This window comes from Lipotes vexillifer, unplaced genomic scaffold (genome assembly GCF_000442215.2).
Source record: "Lipotes vexillifer unplaced genomic scaffold, Lipotes_vexillifer_v1.1 scaffold1088, whole genome shotgun sequence".
In the NCBI taxonomy this organism is placed as follows: domain Eukaryota; kingdom Metazoa; phylum Chordata; class Mammalia; order Artiodactyla; family Lipotidae; genus Lipotes; species Lipotes vexillifer.
The window spans coordinates 1,913,024-1,935,655 of record NW_006779738.1 but is presented as its reverse complement, the minus strand read 5'-3'; the positions used below and the strand labels follow the sequence as shown (position 1 = coordinate 1,935,655).

Genomic DNA, 22,632 nt, shown 5'->3' with positions numbered 1-22,632 from the left:
GTGCTTTACTATTGTACTGGGTCCCAACTCATTTCTAGAAGTAGAGACAGGAAATATATTACAAAGAAAATAAAATATTTTAATGAAAACGTAATATTCTCATTCTTAAAACCAAAATCCTCCCTGTTTAGCTTCGATATTCAACGTGAATTCAAGGTAATAAACATTAAGCATCTACAGGCAAGGTGCTCTGCTAAGTGCTCTGCATAAAATAAATCTATGTATGACAAAAAGGGGGAAAGAGATATTTGCACCCACTTTTAAAAGGCAAGATAGCAAATGTCATACAGGAAGTAAGAAAAAATGCTACAAAAGGACAGAGAAAAGAAGAAGCCTTCAATCTATTAAAAAGCAAGGGTCTTTTAAAGGTGGACTATGTAACCTTTTGGATCCAGAAAAAAAGCTGGTTCATGTATCAACTATTAAATTCTTTGGTTGCTGAAAAGATACATCTTGAAAAATAACATAACTATATTTTTACTAGCTTGGATAAATACTGTAGTAATTGCTATATGAATCATGAAATAATGCCTACTCAATTTTCGGGGGCTATATTAAATTAATTATTTTTTAACATGATTTGCTTTACAACCAAATTTTATGTTTTCACTCATTAATTTCTTTGAATCAAATATGTATTCACCATTGAACCATACATAATCTTATTTACTTACATCCTTAGCAGTTGGTAGCTTTAGAAGTTCTGAAACAAAGAGCCTTACTTCTCCCATTACAGGGCTCTCAAAACAATATTTTAATGGCATGTAAATGAATTCAAATGGATAAAATGCTTTTCTGTACAAAAATGTGAATTGAGTCTTTTTTGTTATTTTCTGATTGATATCAGTATTTCCAGAAGAATAAAAATCATGACTACGAAGCCATGTGAATATCAGGATTACTTAAGTTATTCAATTAGACAATATTTTTCTTTCTTTTTGAAGGCAAATGTACATGATAGTAAACGGGGAGTGGCAGGGAGTTTGTTGCTACTGAGGATAGTAGTGAGAAATTGAGTGGACATACACAGAAATAACAGGAGCACTTTAGAATATGACTCATAATACTCACGGCTCTGCGAATCAGACCATGAGCCAGAGGGGATGGCATGGTCTTCTTTTTAAAATTATCTTTAAAAAAAAAATTGGAATTCAGACAAATTTACACGGAGTGTGACAATTAATGAACTCTAACAGTTCTTTCTACAAGCTCTCTGGTTGTATTAAATTTATACATTTTGGGAATTTGTCTAGATTCATACAAATGCAAACTTAAGCCTCTACTCACGGAACTTTCAACTGTGTCAGAAGCGTTATCTTCCACAAAATACATTCCACATTTACCTGCAGAAAATAATCGGTATGAGTTTAAAAATGTATATGCACTATTACCTTATATGGTTAAAGGCATGCCTCTGGAGTCAGTTGGACTGAATTTGAATCCCAGAACCCAGAACGAGCTAATACTCAATAAATATTTTTGAAGAGCATCCATGAGATCTTCGGCAAGTTGCTTAACCTCTTTGTACTTTAGCCTCATTATAAAAAGAAGAGGGAGGACTCTATTTCACAGGGTTACTGTGGGAATTAAATTAGAATATATGTAAAATGTTTATTAACAGTGTCTGCCACTTCATGCTAAAAGGTTTAGGCTATTAATTATTACCAGTATTCTTCTTAGGTTACTAGCATATTACTTTGCTTTATTTTGTCATACATTAACTGAAGTCAAGTTATCAACTAAATTTTCTAGCAAAAGGGGAACGCTTAATTATTTTGCTGACTTAAACACTCAATAGGGCGGAAAAGGCCTTACAAGATACTTCCCCAATTTTTCCTGCTTGATAGGCTGTTGTTAATGCATGTCCCTACGTCATGTATCCAAACAGTAGAAACTTCCCTGGGGCTCTGCAGTGGGTGCTGGTCACCTTGAGCACTGGCACGGCTGGCTCGGAGAAAGGCACCATCTCCATCCTTGTGACCATGGCGCTCAGCCCTGGCAAGCTCGAAACTCTGCCTGTCAGGCCTTCGGGGCTATAGCTTTAGCCAACTGCAGCGACTCTCAAATTTGAGGGTGCATCAGAATCTCTGCAGGGTTCATAAAAATGCAGATCGCTGGGCCCCACCCACAGAGTTTCAGATTCAGCAGGTCTGGGCTGGGGCCTGAGAATGCATATTTCTTAGAAGTTCCTATGTGATGCTGACGCTCCTGATTTGGGGACCACGCTTTGAGAACAACTGGCCCACAGCGTACAAATTGGTTCTTTAAGGGAATAGAGACTAGAGTGATAAAACCTTATTCCTTCATGTCTTGAGGAAAAAATTTCTCACCAAATGTAACTATCCATGGATCGACAGTCTTGGCCTTTCTCTCAGACGTACAATAGAGAATATAAATTATGAACAATCTCAAAGTGGATATATTTCATATGCATAGGGGTATCTGTTAAAACAGTAGGCTTATAAGTATACCAATAATTCTTTACTTTAAAAATAAAAATTGATATATAATAAAAGGAATGATTAAATATAAAAATGTATACTCATGAAGAAAGTCAATTTTATAAAAATTAAAATGCTGTTCATGTGCTTTTCAGAGAATAAGATTGTTATTTTTCACATTCATGAGTCATATACATTATATACAATGTTAAGGCAAAATAACCTATAAGAAAGAGGTTATTTGTTATAGAAAGTTCATCTCATTTAATGGTAGTGTGTCAAAACAATGCTTCAAATTATCTAAGAATAAAATAGGCAGGGTGAATATGTGTAAAAATATGCAAAATGTGACTTACCTAACAACAATTCACCAGCTGTCTCTCTAGATGGTGCGACGCTGATACATCTTCGATTTACTCTGTCAAAACATATTTAACATTACTATGATTAAACGTTTTGACCGATTTCAGAGAGTAAAAGCTTTATTTTATCATAGAAGATTTCAGCAAAGCAGACTAGAGTTTCAAAAGTATACAACATCTTGTTAAAATCCACATGAAAAGATCTCATTTACTGACATTATAATAGAGGAGAAAATAGCAGAAACTTTTAGAAAAGGTGAATAATCCCAACACTCTTATGCAGAATACAGGGATTCCATTATTTAAAAGAGATTTCAATACTCTATATTTTCCAGTAAATAAGCAAATATTGGTTCATGGCTCTTCTTCTACTTCAAACACAGAAAAGAAGCTTAGCATTCTAGGAAAAAGGGGGGATTCAGAGTCAGAAAAGTTCCTCTATTCTTTAGTCAAGTCACTTATCTTTTTTGAGTCTCGCAGTTTTTTATCTATATGATGGGCATCATAACAACCTCGACCACAACAATAATGATAATACTATCAATAGTTACCATACTGACACACTGAATAGTGCTATGACTTATTTTCCTCATGTAACAGATGAGGAAACTGAGACAGAGAGAGGCTAAGATCAGATGGCTAGTAAGAGGAGGAACTACGATCTGAACCTTTAATCAATACACTAGATTGCCTCTTGAGATGCCACCAGCAGCGCTATCTACTTCACAGAGCTGTTGGAAAAATCAACTACAAAAATATATGTACGCAACCAAGGGCCAGAGCATGATGACTGAAGTCCAATGAATCCTCCCTAACAAAAATGTCTGTTCTTTCTGGATTCTGGCCATTCAGCTTTGTCTTCTCTTTGAGCCACGTTTGGGATCTTTCCCCAAACCACGGCATTATCTAAAATAACTATTACATAAGCGCAACAATAGGCTATTAAAGTCTTTAACACCTTCAACAAAGGAGAAAATGTCTTATGGATTCAAATTTACCTTATAGACTCACTTGCAGCTTTGTCCTTTACAGTAGAAGAGAAAGAAGAATGAGTTTTGTCTTCAAATAGGTAAGAGAGTGGTGGTTTGACCACATCTGCTGAGGAAAAAAGGACATTATTATCTTTGTGTAATGCCCATAGTTAATCTGCTATATTTACATGTTGAGTCAAGAAGCCAGTATCACCTTCTGATTTTTGTCTATCCCTAAGGAGATACTTATTTGGAATAGTTAAGTAACATCTCTGTAAGCGCCTTCTCTCTCGATTTGGCCCTTCTGTTGGATCCAACTGCCATGAAGTTGGATAGTAGATGGGGTCATACCAGACTGCTCTGCAAGTGAAAAGAAAAGATTTTAAGTGGTAACCTGAAGTATTTGTAGTTAAAAAAAAAATCATTATAGAAATTGAATAAATAAATCAAAATGTATCTATTCAATTGAAAAATCCCAACCAGTTACATAGTTAGACTAGGATATGCATACACATTGTACAAAAGAATAACATTAAAATAAAAAAGTATCCTCTGCTCCGGAGTCCCAGTGACCCTGCCTCAAGGCAAGCTCTGCTACCAATTTCTTGTATCTATTAAATTTTTTAAAAGATATAGCATGACTACTATGTATGCTTTAGCAATATATTAGACTTAGTATGGTTAACTAAAGAAAAAAATCAATTTTCCAAATTAATTTTCTTCATTTCCCATTTTGCCTATTATCTAATAAAACAAATAAAATGAGTTCACTTTTGTAGTAATCACATTTCTTAAAATGTTTTAAAGTAAATTAATATTTTAAATGAAAGGAAATAGTAGAACCATATTAAATACATTTTTAGAAATAGATAAGAGAAAAAAAAATTACCCTTAATCCCACTACCCCAAACATACCAAAATACTGGTAGTGATTACTTTCTTTCAGTTTTTAAAATTGCAGTTAAAATTATTATGTATACACATTTCTATATCCTGCCTTCTTCCACTGAACACAGTATAGTCTTTATTATTACCATTTTAAATGGCTAACATTATATTGAGTGGATGCATAATAATATATTTAACTCTATTACTATTATTATATATTTAAGTTGTTTCCGATTCATTCACTAACATAAATAATGCAGAGATGAAAACCTTTACGCTTATTGCTTTTCCATATTTTGAATATTTTCCTTAGGACAGAATCACTAAAACAGGGTAACTGGAACTAGAAATAAAATGTTTATAGGGTTCCTGACACATGTCAAAGTGTACAACGCAACCAAACCTCTGACCAAGGACTAAGATACATTTCTTCCTGCTGTGGAGATTAGCACCTAAAAATAATTTTTTTGTGTAACATAAAAGGTAAAATACGGTATCTAAAGGTTTTAAATCAGCTTCTAGCAATAGTCAATATTTTCCCATCTGTTTATTAATTCTATTCGTCTTATGTGAAGGGTATATTCATGTCTTTTGCTTATTCAAACTTTTGGGATCTTGATACTTTATTTTCAAATCTTTATGCATTTTTAAAACCATAAAAATGTTAACTGTGAAATACTTGCTGAAAATAAACTTTGATGTTTTGTTGTGGTTATGCTTGTGAAATACACTGGAAAATATGAAAGGTCAAAGCCATTAATTCCTTCTTTGTAGTTTCTTCAATTGTGTTTGATCTTAAGAAAGTTATCTGTCCATCACCATTGATAAATATCCTATTTTATTCTACTTTGTAAACTTTTTAAGTTTCGTTCATTTGTTCACCTGGAATTTGCTTTAGTGCATAATGATTAGTGTATAATGTTTAGTGCCTCGAAGTCATACTACTAATCAGTTATCTTAATCAAATTCAGAGAATAATACTTTAATTTCCCTCTTTTCCTTATCTGTGATGCATCTTTTTAACTGTTATTATAAAATCTTAACTAGCAAATGTCTATTTCCAACTATCCTATTTCAGTGATTTCTCTATTCTTTTGCAAAGATCATATTTTAAAATGAAAGCCAATATACAGATTTTTCTCTCTGGAAGAGCTAATGCCTGTCCCTCTCATTATGTTTTCTCTCCCTAAAAATTAAAAAATATATATTCTCATAGGATTATTCTTCAAGAAGAAATAAATCACAAATGAGTAAACAAAAAATATTTAAACTAATGCGATAATGTTAGGAATCTTCACTCTGAAGTGAAAATAACATCAATATATAAAAATTCATGCCTACCTATCATGCGTCAGTTGTTGAATAAGCTCCTGCCAGTGTCTGCTGGCACTCAGATCCACTTTATACATTCCTCTGATGTGCTGGATCACCTTTTTTCTCTCAATTCCTTGGGAAAGAGACACTGCCTGGGTGATATCCGCAGCTATTTTAGATATATCCTTTGACTTTGAATCAAGACGCTGAAAGAGACTAAACAAACAAGATGCCCATAAGTTAAGCATATGTGGAACATTAAATGTATATCAAAACATGATACGTTAAAACTAAAAGTATATGTGAAACCTAACGGGTTCCTAAAAGAGACAGCTTTTAGAACACCTAAAATCCTACCTTTGCTGATTATTATTAACTGTTTTCTGCCAGGTGGCTTTATTCACATGTTCTTCAGTTTCATATTTCTTTTGTTCCTAAAAGATTTGGATAATAATATATTATACAAAACTTATTATTTACCACTTAACACTGGCACAGAGCTCAACAAACTAAATTTAAAACAAAGTTAACAAAGGAAAAAAATATTGTCCCCACGAGACCAAAATATTAAAATACATTAACCACTTAAATAATGCTATAAGTCCCCTTTGTTTCCACACAATTTAGGTCACAGAAATTAGGGTGGAATGGTTAACTAGGGTTGCCAAACCCGATGGGTGTGCATAGTTGCTTGCTTCCTTATTTTGCCTTTTCATTAAAGAACCCAGAACTTAAGGCTGATGATTCAACTTGCTTGCCACTATTAAAATCTTTCCTTCCCTGAAAGCTAGTGATAATGGATAAGCAAGACCACAGAGAATAAAATGCTCCTTAAAACAGGAGTATTTGTTCTCTCATAGTAAAAAAGCAATATAAAGTAAAAGATAAATAAATAAATAAAATTCATTATCAATGGTACTCTATAACAAAAAGAAAAACGTTCATTCTTCAGTTATATTCAATGGGATATCCTAAGAAAATTGTTTCTTATGCTTTCACTGACTCACCTCTTTAATCATTTTAATAAGGTCTGATTTTGTCGATGCACTGGGGGGGATGCACTTATGACCACATAACTTTAAAGCATTCATAAGCAGCTCTGCTGTGTCTAGTTCTTCTTCAGTCAATTCATCTTCATGATTATGTATCAACTCTGACAAATACAAAACTAACTTGGCTCCATGCTTTAAAAAAAAAGAATTTTTTTTAATTAAAAAAATTTTTAAGTCATAAAGAATTTTTATTTCTTACATTTAAATTATTTAACAGTAAATTAAATTACATTGCTAGATTTATTTGGTTGGATCTGGTTTAAATAAATCAGCTAAAAAAGACATTTTGGAAACAACTGAAAAAACTGTCAAATGATTATGTGTTGGGTATATGATGACGTTAGGGTACATGCTAATTTTGTTAGGTATAATAATGTTGTTATGGTTACATAAAAAATGTCTTTTGAGGGCTTCCCTAGTGGCGCAGTGGTTGAGAGTCCGCCTGCCGATGCGGGGGACACGGGTTCGTGCCCCGGTCCGGGAAGATCCCACATGCCGCGGAGTGGCTGCGCCCGTGAGCCATGGCCGCTGAGTCTGCGCGTCCGGAGCCTGTTGCTCCGCAACGGGAGAGGCCACAACAGTGAGAGGCCCGCGTATCGGGGGGAAAAAAAAATGTCTTTTGAAAAATGTCACTATTACTACAATTTACTTTAAAATACTTCAGAAAAAGAAATGATATTAATATGATAAAAATTATTAACAATTGTTAGATCTATGTGATGGTCATATGGTATTCATACAGTATTCACTAGTCTCCATTTTTCTTAGTATGTTTGAAATTTTTCATTGTAAAAGGTAAAAAAAAAAAAGAGAGGAAAAGAAAGGAAGAAAAGAAGGAAAGAAGGAAGGAAGGAAGGAGAGGGAGGGAGGGAGGAAGAAAAGAGGAAGGAAAGCAAAGAAGGAAGGAAAAGAAGGAAAGAAGGAAAAAAGCAAGGACACAACCTTTTGGGGAAAGAATTTTGGAGAGGATTTGCTAAAGGAATACAGAAAATAAGCCTGGGATAAAGAAAAATAATTCTTAGTTCTTCTCATAGAACTGAACTGGAAGGAAAACTTTCCTTTAAACCTTAAAGTAAGAGGATTATGCATGATTATTCTTTCTCCTTTAATTTCTGCCTGGGAGAATAAACATTGGAGAAAATTCCAGAACAAAAATGTATCTTTGGATCTGTTTGTAAGCATTCACTATTCCCTAGGGAGAACAAAAGGTGAAAAACTCTAAACCAATAATACATCATCACTCAGTTCTGTGCATGTCCAGAGAAGGGTTGGTTTAGGCCAATCTTCTATGAACAGACCCTATAAAGAAAATTAGAGTGTTACTTAAGGTAATGACAATGGTCCTTCCAAGTGTAAACCTAAACCAAACTTTGATTCATGATTTTTTAAGTGGCCCTTTCATGCCACAGATATTACATTTGATGGTTATGTGTACACTATGTATATTTAGACACTAATTTTGCCAACAAGTGAAACATGCATAATTTTACTTTTTAAAAAATTTACATTGATACAAATATCACTGCATTTGGCTTTATGATATTTTAAACTGTGAACAGTCAACAAATGGATTTGGAAACTATTACATTTTGGGTGATATTTAAATTAACACGCTGAATCCCATCATGTCATTTCGCAAAAGCATAAGATGAACATATGCAATGATGAAAATAGCAAAGCTCATTCTAATGCAACATTTTAAATTAGTCAGGAGACAGCTGCTACCTGACCAAAAGAGAAAAATGAACAGATGCTCTGCAAGTAAAAGGCCTGAAGAGTTGGCAAATAAAGAGAAATGGTAAATGACTAGAATACTTTCATATGTGTGTCTTAAAAGCAATGTTCTTGATAGAACTCTAAAAATATTTCAGTTTAGTATTCAGTGACATTTAAAAATCATCTTGAAAAACTAGCAGAAATGTTTTTATTCATTCTGAATATCCAAAGAAACACATGATTTTTCTAGACACTGAAGTTGTTTCTAATATCTCATTTTAACATCCTCTGATCAATCATTTATTGGCTGCAGTTCCTGGGACTAGAAAAGGTGTTACTGGAGACACACACACACAGAGTCTTGTTTTCAGCTCTCAGAAAACTGATTTAAGGAATCGAATCTATTAAACACAAATCCTAAGAAAATAATAAAATGTTAAAATGTGTAAAAATAAAAGTTTCAATGAAGTTTCAAGAAGGAAGAGTTCTGAGTGGACTAAAGAAAGGAAGGAAGGCTTTGAAGGTGGTACCACGTGATGTTGAGTATGTGCCTAAATGGACAGAACGGGCATATAGACTGACAAAGGGGAGGAGAGACGGAGTGGTGTGCTGAGTGGACACCATGAATAAAGCAGCTTGTCAGTAGGACTACAGGGATGTGAAGAGGTTATAAGAGAAAAGATGGGACTATGTTGAAAAAAGGAGGAGTCACAGAGTAGAGAATTAACCAGACTCAAGTTGTAACAGTGGAAGAGAAGCTTGGGGCTTTAAAAACCACGCAGAATTAAAAAAAAAAAAAAAATCAGGCAGATTACAAACGGAACACAGCTTGTAGGAAGCTGTAAAAAGGCATGAGAAGAGCTCTCCATACTGCTGCAGAACGATCGCTAGGATACACTGTTAGTTGAAGACGGTAGAGTGAGAAGGATGTGTATGGTTCACTATCTTTCTTTGTATTAAGAAGTGAGGGAGATAATATATACATGTGTGTGTGTGTGTGTGTGTGTGTGTGTGTCACAGATTTGCTTATACGTCCAAAAGAAATAAAAAGCCAAGTAAGGATGGTTACCTACAGGGAAAGGGAAAGAACGAGGGAAGGGTATAGAGGTAAAAGCTAGAACCTCTTTGAATGTGCTATGTTTCACAATTTTGATTTTGGAACCAGGCAGACATTTTATGTAATTAAAAACAAAATTAAACAAATAAATATTCAGTGGAATCTCTAAAAACAGAAAGCAAATTGAAGGAAAAAAGAAAGAACCTAACTAGTTACTTGATGCCAAGTTGGTGGCATAACCAAATAGAGAAAATTATTTTAAATGCTTTTACGATACACTATTTTCGTGGTACTCCCATAACGGTATCCTAAGGACAGAAGAACCACCAAGAAATCTTAAACTGCATTCAGTAGGTTTGTTATAAGTGATAATGTTGTCATCTTATTTTGAAAATGTTTTATAGATAGATAAAACAAATAAGTAATTATGGTAATGTCATCAGGAATTAAGCTTATCAACATTAATAAAAAGAAATATAAACATAAAATCCAAGAAAATCATGAATTCATGATTCATTTTGCTTCCTAAAAAAATACACAATTCTTAGCTTTGTTCACTAAAAAGGCTGAGAAGAAATGACAACCCAAGAGAAATAAACATACCTAGTCCCTAGCTTTATAGTTTCTAAATACTATTATCTCATTAAAAGGAAATAGGGGCTTCTTGGGGGAAGAGTTTGGTTCCAGGCTCAGGGAAGGAAATGTACAAGATGAGCCTGGGACATTCTTCTGCTCCAGAATGGAAGGAAGTTAATCATATTAATTTTTTAAAAAATTTAAAAGGCCATGTTAAAAGGATAAAACAAACTTGAATCTACAGAGGTGTTAATCTGAACATCAAACAGAAAAATAACTGCAAAGGTGTGAAACTACTTATTAAATGTATAAAAAAGTACCTGAGTTCATGACAAGACCTCAAAAATAAAAACAAATACAAAAATTAAAGGTTGCCAGGCACCAACTTATTATTCTAAAAACAAACAGAGGAAAGAAGCAAGCATTTACCTTGCCTTTCCTACACTATATTTCAGGGTAGCCAAAGAGCTGATGAGGGAATATTCTTCCCAATAGAAGAATCAGAGCTAATAGATGCTGGTGGGATGATAAATGTAGAGAAATCACTATTTTGCAGCTCCTAATCAAAAAATGGATCCTGGCAGCTGTGTGGCTGCTAAAACTATTAGGTTAAAGACTGAGGATTTGGTTTAGGCCAATCTTCTATGAACAGACCCTATAAAGAAAATTAGAGTGTTACTTAAGGTAATGACAATGGTCCTTCCAAGTGTAAACCTAAACCAAACTTTGATTCATGATTTTTTAAGTGGCCCTTTCATGCCACAGATATTACATTTGATGGTTATGTGTACACTATGTATATTTAGACACTAATTTTGCCAACAAGTGAAACATGCATAATTTTACTTTTTAAAAAATTTACATTGATACAAATATCACTGCATTTGGCTTTATGATATTTTAAACTGTGAACAGTCAACAAATGGATTTGGAAACTATTACATTTTGGGTGATATTTAAATTAACACGCTGAATCCCATCATGTCATTTCGCAAAAGCATAAGATGAACATATGCAATGATGAAAATAGCAAAGCTCATTCTAATGCAACATTTTAAATTAGTCAGGAGACAGCTGCTACCTGACCAAAAGAGAAAAATGAACAGATGCTCTGCAAGTAAAAGGCCTGAAGAGTTGGCAAATAAAGAGAAATGGTAAATGACTAGAATACTTTCATATGTGTGTCTTAAAAGCAATGTTCTTGATAGAACTCTAAAAATATTTCAGTTTAGTATTCAGTGACATTTAAAAATCATCTTGAAAAACTAGCAGAAATGTTTTTATTCATTCTGAATATCCAAAGAAACACATGATTTTTCTAGACACTGAAGTTGTTTCTAATATCTCATTTTAACATCCTCTGATCAATCATTTATTGGCTGCAGTTCCTGGGACTAGAAAAGGTGTTACTGGAGACACACACACACAGAGTCTTGTTTTCAGCTCTCAGAAAACTGATTTAAGGAATCGAATCTATTAAACACAAATCCTAAGAAAATAATAAAATGTTAAAATGTGTAAAAATAAAAGTTTCAATGAAGTTTCAAGAAGGAAGAGTTCTGAGTGGACTAAAGAAAGGAAGGAAGGCTTTGAAGGTGGTACCACGTGATGTTGAGTATGTGCCTAAATGGACAGAACGGGCATATAGACTGACAAAGGGGAGGAGAGACGGAGTGGTGTGCTGAGTGGACACCATGAATAAAGCAGCTTGTCAGTAGGACTACAGGGATGTGAAGAGGTTATAAGAGAAAAGATGGGACTATGTTGAAAAAAGGAGGAGTCACAGAGTAGAGAATTAACCAGACTCAAGTTGTAACAGTGGAAGAGAAGCTTGGGGCTTTAAAAACCACGCAGAATTAAAAAAAAAAAAAAAATCAGGCAGATTACAAACGGAACACAGCTTGTAGGAAGCTGTAAAAAGGCATGAGAAGAGCTCTCCATACTGCTGCAGAACGATCGCTAGGATACACTGTTAGTTGAAGACGGTAGAGTGAGAAGGATGTGTATGGTTCACTATCTTTCTTTGTATTAAGAAGTGAGGGAGATAATATATACATGTGTGTGTGTGTGTGTGTGTGTGTGTGTGTCACAGATTTGCTTATACGTCCAAAAGAAATAAAAAGCCAAGTAAGGATGGTTACCTACAGGGAAAGGGAAAGAACGAGGGAAGGGTATAGAGGTAAAAGCTAGAACCTCTTTGAATGTGCTATGTTTCACAATTTTGATTTTGGAACCAGGCAGACATTTTATGTAATTAAAAACAAAATTAAACAAATAAATATTCAGTGGAATCTCTAAAAACAGAAAGCAAATTGAAGGAAAAAAGAAAGAACCTAACTAGTTACTTGATGCCAAGTTGGTGGCATAACCAAATAGAGAAAATTATTTTAAATGCTTTTACGATACACTATTTTCGTGGTACTCCCATAACGGTATCCTAAGGACAGAAGAACCACCAAGAAATCTTAAACTGCATTCAGTAGGTTTGTTATAAGTGATAATGTTGTCATCTTATTTTGAAAATGTTTTATAGATAGATAAAACAAATAAGTAATTATGGTAATGTCATCAGGAATTAAGCTTATCAACATTAATAAAAAGAAATATAAACATAAAATCCAAGAAAATCATGAATTCATGATTCATTTTGCTTCCTAAAAAAATACACAATTCTTAGCTTTGTTCACTAAAAAGGCTGAGAAGAAATGACAACCCAAGAGAAATAAACATACCTAGTCCCTAGCTTTATAGTTTCTAAATACTATTATCTCATTAAAAGGAAATAGGGGCTTCTTGGGGGAAGAGTTTGGTTCCAGGCTCAGGGAAGGAAATGTACAAGATGAGCCTGGGACATTCTTCTGCTCCAGAATGGAAGGAAGTTAATCATATTAATTTTTTAAAAAATTTAAAAGGCCATGTTAAAAGGATAAAACAAACTTGAATCTACAGAGGTGTTAATCTGAACATCAAACAGAAAAATAACTGCAAAGGTGTGAAACTACTTATTAAATGTATAAAAAAGTACCTGAGTTCATGACAAGACCTCAAAAATAAAAACAAATACAAAAATTAAAGGTTGCCAGGCACCAACTTATTATTCTAAAAACAAACAGAGGAAAGAAGCAAGCATTTACCTTGCCTTTCCTACACTATATTTCAGGGTAGCCAAAGAGCTGATGAGGGAATATTCTTCCCAATAGAAGAATCAGAGCTAATAGATGCTGGTGGGATGATAAATGTAGAGAAATCACTATTTTGCAGCTCCTAATCAAAAAATGGATCCTGGCAGCTGTGTGGCTGCTAAAACTATTAGGTTAAAGACTGAGGATGGGGCTTTCCTGGTGGCGCAGTGGTTGAGAATCTGCCTGCCAATGCAGGGGACACAGGTTCGAGTCCTGGTCTGGTAAGATCCCACATGCCGCGGAGCAACTAGGCCCGTGAGCCACAACTACTGAGCCTGCGCGTCTGGAGCCTGTGCCCCGCAACAAGAGAGGCTGCGACAGTGAAAGGCCCGCGCGCCGCGATGAAGAGTGGCCCCCGCTTGCCGCAACTAGAGAAAGCCCTCGTACAGAAACGAAGACCCAACACAGCCAATAAATAAATGAATGAATGAATAAATGAATAAATAAATAAGATTGAGAATGAACTTCATAACGGATGAATCAGGCTGTTACCATCTCAAAGCGCAGAGCAACCAGACATTCTCTGTCTCCTGCCATGATGTAATGGAAAACGCAAAGCACTCCTACTATTCTTTTAAAAAACCAAGCACAAAGGCAAATATGAAATCAAGAACTGGAATCTAGTCAAGCCTCTAGATCTAGAGACACAAGGTTGCAATCAGCCAAATCCAGAATGTGGGAAATTCTACAGAACAAATTACCCAGTGTCACCAACAAATACACGACATTAAAAAAAAAAAAAAAAAAAGGTTGGGGAGGATAATTGCCAGGATTAAAAAGATGTAGCACACATCAAACAAACGCAGTGTAAGGGCCTTGTTTGGGTCCAGAATCAAGAGAACTATTTAAAAAAATATAAGAAAATTGGGAAAATTTAAACACTGGGTATTAGATGATGATAAGGAATTATTGTTACAATCACAGAGAGTGATAAGTTAAAACAAAGTCCTATCAGTCTGAGATACATACTGAAGTATTTACAGGTAAAATGATTTGATAGCTGACATTTATTTCAAAATACTACAAAGAAAAATTAAAGCTGCGTAATGTCACGTGGGGTTCTATTTCTGATTTCTCCCAACTTTTAGGTACGCTTGAATGTTGCCATAATAAACCTTAAAAAAATTATCAGATAGAGTTTTTTGGTCTTGAGGTGGAGAGGAGGTTATTCTAGTGATTCAAGCATAAGAGGTGAAAGTGTAAACTAGGATGGGTGGGCAGACTATAGAGAAAGGCAGGACTAGACAAATAACTGGCCTTGGTAATAAAATGGATTCAAGAGAGAAGAAAGTCAACTGTAGTTCCAATGTTTCAAGCCGAAAGCAGTAAGGATACCACCAACAGAAATGGAGCAGTAGAGATGGGAAGCTGATAGGAGAGGACTGGGAACATCAGGGCTGGATTCAGAGCGACGGCAGCTTTGCTAAGTATAAAGCAACGAAAGAACATCTCTTTAGATTCTCCATAGAAAGAAACTATGGGCTAGGTACGCTTCTGCCTTGGGAAGGGAAGACAATGCCCTTAGTGCACCTGAGCGAGTCTCAATACTGGAAAGAGCACCTAAAAGTATCACTTCAAATTGCTAACCTTTTGCTTCTTAGTATGATAAATCTGAGTTTCCCAGGGATATAAAAGGGATACCTGTCCTTTCTTAAATATCATCTAATACTTTATTTATAGGGGTATAATTTGCATTCAATAAAGCATATAGACATTAAATGTTCATTTCTATGAGTTCTGACAACTGCATACGCCCATGTAACCACTACCCAAACTAAGATACAGCACATTTTTATCACCCCAGGCAGTTTCCTTATGCCCCTTTCCAATCAACTCCCCTTCTCACTGCCCCTCTCCTTACAGAGACAACTACTGCTTGAATTCTATGACCATATCTTAATTTTGCCTGTTCTTGGTCTTCATATGAATAGAATCATAGAATGTCTAATCTTTTGTGCTTGGCTGTCCCTTTCACCGACACAATGATTTTGAGCTTCAACCATATTGGTGGGTGTTATCAGTAGCCTGTTCCTTTTTATTGCTTGTACAGTAGTCTATTGTATAAATATATCACAACTTAGTAACGCATTCTCCCACTGACAGACACTTGGGTTATTTCCGGTTTTTGGCTATTAGTAAAAAGGCTGCCATGGATATTCTTCTACTAGTCTACTGGACATATGTTTTAATTTCTCTTAGGTAAATACCTAAAAATGGAAGTCTAGGGTCACAGGTTAAGGGTATGTCTAATTTTATAAGAAACTGCTGAACAGCTGTCTAGAATGGTTGTACCATTTAAATTCTCCATCTATTGCTAGTTAAGTGATAGAATTTATAGACTTTAAAATTCTTTAAGCATTTTGTTTGTTTTTGCGTTATGCGGGCCTCTCACTGTTGTGGCCTCTCCCGTTGCGGAGCACAGGCTCCGGACACGCAGGCTCAGCGGCCACGGCTCACGGGCCCAGCCGCTCCGCGGCATGTGGGATCTTCCGGGACCGGGGCACGAACCCATGTCCCCTGCATCGGCAGGCGGACTCTCAACCACTGCGCCACCAGGGAAGCCCAGGTATTTTGATTTTATCATTCCAGATGATCAAGAAATATATTTTGTTTTAACTTACTATAAGTATTTTTGAAATATGCTATATGTACTGTTGTTCGAGCTATTCACTATAGATGTTTCATGGATAATATAATGCTTAAAAAAAGTCTCCAAACAGTTCTTAAAGAAAACACTTCAAGATTTAGTAACAAACTGCAAAGGGTCTTATAAGAACTCAGATACAGAACTTCTTAAACCCTGGAAAAGGAAATGGGGAATAAACAGAGAGGTCAAATTGACTCTGGTAAAGAGCATCTGAAGAAAGACCTCAGAAAATATTTGTTTGGTAAGAAAACTAATTTATGGTGTTTGGCATGAAAATACAGTTTAAGTTCAGTTCTTGTTTTGTACAGTTTTATATTTGACCAATAGTTTTTACTTACGAGGTACTGGGGTACTTACTTGCAGGGATGGGCTAAGACAGTCTCGTAGTATTTCCTGATGATTTGGTTCACGAACTATTTCAAAAATTTGCTTTCTCTCTTGTGAAGGGTGGGCTGGTGACAAAATATGCACGAGCAGTCTCCCAAGCTGCATTCGGAAGGTTTCCTTACAAGACCATAAGATTTTAGCCCACTGCTGTCTGGAACCACTGGCTTTACTTGAACTCTTAAATTAAAACAGAAATGAATTAGGATCAAACTTCTTAAGCAATAATATCCTAACCTCAGCACAGTCCTAAAAATCACAGAACATGTTTTACTCCAGAATTTTTAAACAGTTGAAATTAGAAACACATACACCTCCATACAAATGGGGTTTAAAAGAGATGGATGTACACCGATGTTCACAGCAGCATTGTTCAAAACAGCCAAAAGGTAGAAACAATCCAAATACCCACTGATGGATGAATGGATAAACAAAATGTGGTATACACACAGAATGGAATACTGTTCAGCCTTAAAAAGGAAGTTCTGATACATGTTTCAGTATGAATGAACTTAAAAACATTTTACTAAAATGAATCATGAAATAAGCCACATACAAAAAGGACAAATATTATATCAAATATTGTATGATAACTTATATGAGGTATCTAGAAAATCAAAGTTGACGTATGGGGAGTTACTATTTCATGGGTACAGAGTTTCAGTTTGGGATAATGGAAAAAGTTCTGGGGATAGATAGTGGTAATGGTTGCACAACAGTGTGAATGGACACTTAAATAGCAAAATTTATGTTATGTATATTTTACCACAATTTTAAAAAGGAGAGACAAAGAAGCTAAAGTCCTAAGCTGCTTAAAAAAATTACCTAGGGCTTGGATTTTTAAATTTTAAAAGGAAAAAAAAAAATAACCATCAAAGAACAGTGTTAGATAAGCCTACATTGATTTTGCAATATAAAAGAGAAAGGATTCCTAATAAAGACTTGAATTAATACTAAAACATTGAGTATAATTGTCACAAATTAAGAACTGCATGTAAATTGACCATCAATATCCCCTAACAAATAACCAAGTAAGTTGTTTTGATTGTGGTCCCAACTAAGGCTAACCCAATCCTGATCAAACATCCTGCATCTGGTTTAAAAACTGGAATCAGTACATTTTAGAGTTTATTCTGAGTCTGGGAAATGGCTCTCCATTACTCCTAGCCCTAAGGGCTCTGTGTGAATGATTCAGTTCTAAGTGGAACCTGCAGACAACAAAATCTAGTTTAGATTTAGAGATTGGCAGAATCATGATTTATGAGTTCTGCTAGAATTAGATTAGCCTTTGGTATCTATGGAGTGTACTGACCAATTTGTTCCCTATGGTCAATTGTAAGTGGCCCACAGAACCCTAAGTGAGCTGATGATAAATGGAGCCTGACGCTTGTCAGTATTCTCTGTCACTCTGAAGGTGTTGGATATGCTTAAGGCAACATCTACACTTCACAGTTATTCATAATAATAATAATTCTAGAGTAGGGAGCTATAAATAAAGTCCGTTAAAAACAGGTTATTAGTTTAAACCTCATAGTAATCATCAAATTCTTACTCTTTTCTGATGCTGATCTTATTTACAAAATTACAACATTAGAAAATGGTTGTTGGGTTACAGACTTAAAAACAATGCTGCATGAAGTGAGTCCTTTTCGAAAGGGTAAATTAGCATACATTTTACTCTTATTAACATTCAAGTTGTCTGAGTTTCAGAAAATGCTGTGAAAGTGTAGGAATATGATTTTGAAAACATATAATACAGACACATAAAACCCCTGATCCTTTTCTGTGAATGAACATTTCCCATGTAATTAATTTACTTACAGTAGATACTTTGAAGCCTTCTACCAGATATGTGAACATTTCTTTCTGAAATGGATTGAAACCAGAAGGCTGTTCATGATAAATATTTTCTTCAGAAATTTCAGTCTGGGAAACTGAGGTCTTGCTTTGAGGTGCATTTTCTGGAGTACTCAAAATGTCAATAATGTCTGGATTAAACTCTTTGAATTAAAAGACGAATAAAAAATTAGTGAAATCAAGTCAAAAAATTAGTCAAATTTGAATTAGTCAAATCACTGGCCATTACAAATGATAATGATGCTGGCAAAAATATTCTATGTAATTTCTGATTCCGTTGTCACAAGATAAATGTGTAGTAGGTGCATTAGATGTAGAAAATACAAAATACTAGATACAAAATACTAGAGAAAATGAATTCACCTAAAACAATGTAGAAATTTAAATATACATAAGTCACGCAGTTCTAAATTAAAGGTTTATTTTACTAATGAAGATGAATTAAACTGAAAAATTATGAAAGTCATAAAGGTACAAATTAAACATAAAGACCATGTGATATTTACATTAGACAGATGTGCAGACCTGTTTCACTGGACATGCTATCCCATCAAATGCTATGCATTACCCTGGAGGCTGGTTGCCCCAAACATAAATTAGAAAAGTTAAAAAAAAAAAAAACAAGCCTTGAGTGTCACTTGAACGTTTTTTAGAATTTTGACTTATCTACAGTGTTTTTGAGTATATTTCTTTGCATAGCTTTTTAGTGGTTGCTGTAGGTATTAAAGTTTATACATAAATATATAAATCATTTAGCCCCTGTAGAAACGCACATTGAAACCACAAGGCTATACCCCTATATTACCTATCAGAATGGCTGAAATTAAAAACAGTGAAACTCCTAATGCTGGTAAACACGTGAAGAAAACTGGATCACTCACATATTGCTGGTAGGAATATAAAATTATACTGCCACTCTAGAAAAGTTTGGCAGTTTCTTAACAAGAACAAAACACAGATCTACCGTACAACCTAGAAACTGCACTCTTGGACTTTTATCCCAGAAAAGGAAAGCCCCACGTTCACACAAAAACTTTTACATAAATGTTTATAGCAGCTAGCTTTATGTGTAATAATGCCAAACTGAAAAACACCCAGATCAACTTTCAACAGGTAAATGACTAAACTGTGACATCTAAGCTATGGACTACTCCTCACCAAAACCAAAAAGGGAACAAACTATTGATACATGCAACAACTAGGATGACTCTACAGAGAATTACGCTGAGTGAAAAAAGCCAGTCCTACACAAGGCTGCGTACTGTATGGTCCCATTTATTTAGCATGCTTGAAATGATGAAAATATAGAAATGGAGAACAGATTGATAGTTGCCAGGGACTGAGGAACGGATGGGGGTGGTAGGAAGATGGGTGTGGTGCTAAAAGGCAACATATAGATTCTTGTGGTGATGGAAATGTTCTTTTTCTTGACTGTATTGATGTCAATATCCTGGTACTGATATTGGACTATAGTTTTGCAAGATCCATTGGGGGAAACTGGGTAAAGGGTACACAGGATCTCTGTAATATTTCCTAGTAACTGCATGTGAACCTATGATTATCTCAAAGTTTAAAAAAATATACTGGAGGTGCTGTACTATTTTAAACTTCAATGGTCAGTCTAGGCCAGCATTTAACATACTAAAAAGTGGAATTTTACTCAAGGCTATTAGTTCCAAATGAGAGATTCTTTTACTAGTGTGGATGCTAACAATGAAAGTATAATGCTGCTAAAAAATTTGAAACCTAGTCAGCTCTCTCTTAAATTATTTTCCTTTTAGTTCAATATCTGAGTAAGAACATATTTATTCTCTAGTCCTACCTTGATAAATAATCCTGTTAACTGCTAAAATGGTGAGCCGCTGCAGTCTCTGTGCAAGCTCTGTTTCGGTCGCCTGGACAGGATTCTCCTGGCTCATTCTCCGTTGCATCATCATATGAAGTTCATCACTTGCTACTGAACGCATTTTCATCAGAAGAGAGTCAGTTTGAGCACGGGGAAATTTTCGAGGACCTTCAAGTACATAAAGGAAAACGTCAAATGCCAGAGTCAACAAGGACCAAAGAAACTATTTCTGCTGTAACTTTTTGATTATCAGACCATGAAAAGAACCTTATTTAATTCAAAGGTAATTTATACAAAGGAAAGAGAGTGATTAAGAGGACGTATGTTTTCCCTCTTTGAAGAAGTGCAACAGTACCTCTGATGTCAAAGTCTGAAGCAAGAATGTTGAAGCTTGTGACACAGCTTAGTAGGGTGGATATCATTTGCAGAATTTTAGTCCTCTGAAAAACTCGAACTGTTAGAAGGGTGTGTGCGTGTGCGTGTGTGTGTGTGCCTGTGTGTGTGTGTGTGTGTGTGTGTATATACACACACACACACACATACAGTTCAGAATGCTTTGACAAAATATTTTCAAATACTGTTTCACTTCCTCGTATTCCAAAATAATCAACAGATTTTTAAAGCACATCACATTTTAGCATGAACATTACTATTTCTGGGTAATTAACATTGCTGAATTTTATAAATTAGTTTTGAAAAGTGTATATAGTGACATAGTAGAAATCAGCCAAGTAAAGTGAAGAGCCCAGATATTAAAGTGATTTGGAACATATGCATCAGGTGGGATTCAATCCTCAAAAGCACTTCCCGAGAAATGTTTCCTCAGGTTAAAGAGGCAGGGATGGGGTTCCTACATCGTTACTGCACCTGCTCTGAAAGGCACCGCACAGGGAGCGGATCCAGGAGAAAAGGAGGGGACTGAGTCTTGATTTAATGGACTGAAGGAGAAGGGCGTCGGAAGTTGACCACAGGAACAAAGATGACGTCTTGGTAGGTGAGGAATAATGAAATCCTTCATTGGAATTGAACCTTTTTTTAAATTATGAAAGCATATATATCAAAGTCCACAAATAGCCTCTATACACATTACTTACAATAGGTTTTAATGACTCGTCCTGCAAGATATGTAAATATTTTAAAAGCATTTTAGATTGTCCAGTATTTTAGGTAATCAGTATTTTTTATCAGTTAATACATTTTGGTAGGTGGAGTCAGCTTTGAGACAAAAATGAAGCAAATAATAGGAAGAAAAATTCATATCTGGGATATATTCAAGAATAATATTATCAGATGATGTCCTTAGTTTAAGCAGATTCTTCCAAACGTCTACATCTCTGACAGCTTTCATGCTGTATAAGCAGCTGATAATCACAATTCAGAGATACAACAATACACCAAATAAGGAAATGTTAAGTCTTCTTCAGTTCTATGTACTTGAAAAAGTGGGAGGGTATCCCAGCAGTCAGGCTGTGAAGCTGCATTGAGGTGGTGTGGCCTCACATACTCTGCTTTCTAAGCCTCAGGTTCCTTATATGTAAGATGTGGATTAGAAAGTAAAATAGAGCCTACCTCACAGGTAGATATTTGTCACTATCTGACATTATACTAAATATATTTGTTTACAGGCTTATTGACCATTTTCTCCAGTAAAATATAAGTTCCATGAGACCAGATGAGATCATAACTGATACATGGCTGATGCTCAATAAATATTTGATGGCTGAATGAATGGATAAAGAGGTTTGTTCTGTGGATTAAATAAAATAATGTACATGAAACACAATGCCTGTCTCATACAAAGAATTAAAAGTTAATAGTTGGTATTGTTATTAATGGTTGAAATATGAAGGAAATTCATTGGTAGTTGAATTATATCAATAACACGATACACACACACACACACACACACACACACACACACACACACACACACACACACACACACACACACACACACACACACATGCACACACATATATGATTATTTATGACAGTTTAAATGTATGTGTAGCTCTTTAAATAATACCCTAACACTTACTTCTTCCTTTGTGTATTAAGGTGATGTGTAAAGTTTTTATATTGATAAGCAGACAAGGGAAAAAATACATATGTAAGAATGTACATTGCTATCCTGTTATAATAGCAAAACAAACAAGTAAAAAAAAAAAACCTTTGTTTATTGATAATGGTTAGGGAAGAAGGTTGGGAAGAATTCTGATCATGGCAAATCTAACAGATTATTAGGCATTCATTAAATATAAGAATATTTATATTATATGGAAAAGTATACTATATTGAGTAGAAATATAAATCAGTTTACAAACAAAAGGTTGAGTGAT

General features: G+C 34.9%; 1 protein-coding gene across 2 annotated transcripts in view; it reads right to left on the bottom strand.

Annotated features, from left to right (window-relative positions):
- The window catches only part of LYST (lysosomal trafficking regulator), a 160,712-nt gene that overhangs the window by 56,852 nt on the left and 81,228 nt on the right, over positions 1-22,632 (bottom strand). For both annotated transcript variants that reach the window (XM_007452943.1, XM_007452944.1), the window contains exons 28-37: positions 20,270-20,461; positions 18,412-18,590; positions 16,564-16,770; positions 6,984-7,160; positions 6,334-6,410; positions 6,004-6,192; positions 3,989-4,134; positions 3,802-3,898; positions 2,798-2,859; positions 1,288-1,343 (exon numbers count right to left, since the gene is read on the bottom strand). In XM_007452943.1, coding sequence (XP_007453005.1) covers positions 1,288-1,343; positions 2,798-2,859; positions 3,802-3,898; positions 3,989-4,134; positions 6,004-6,192; positions 6,334-6,410; positions 6,984-7,160; positions 16,564-16,770; positions 18,412-18,590; positions 20,270-20,461 — 1,382 coding nt within the window. The remainder of the gene's footprint in view (positions 1-1,287; positions 1,344-2,797; positions 2,860-3,801; positions 3,899-3,988; positions 4,135-6,003; positions 6,193-6,333; positions 6,411-6,983; positions 7,161-16,563; positions 16,771-18,411; positions 18,591-20,269; positions 20,462-22,632) is intronic.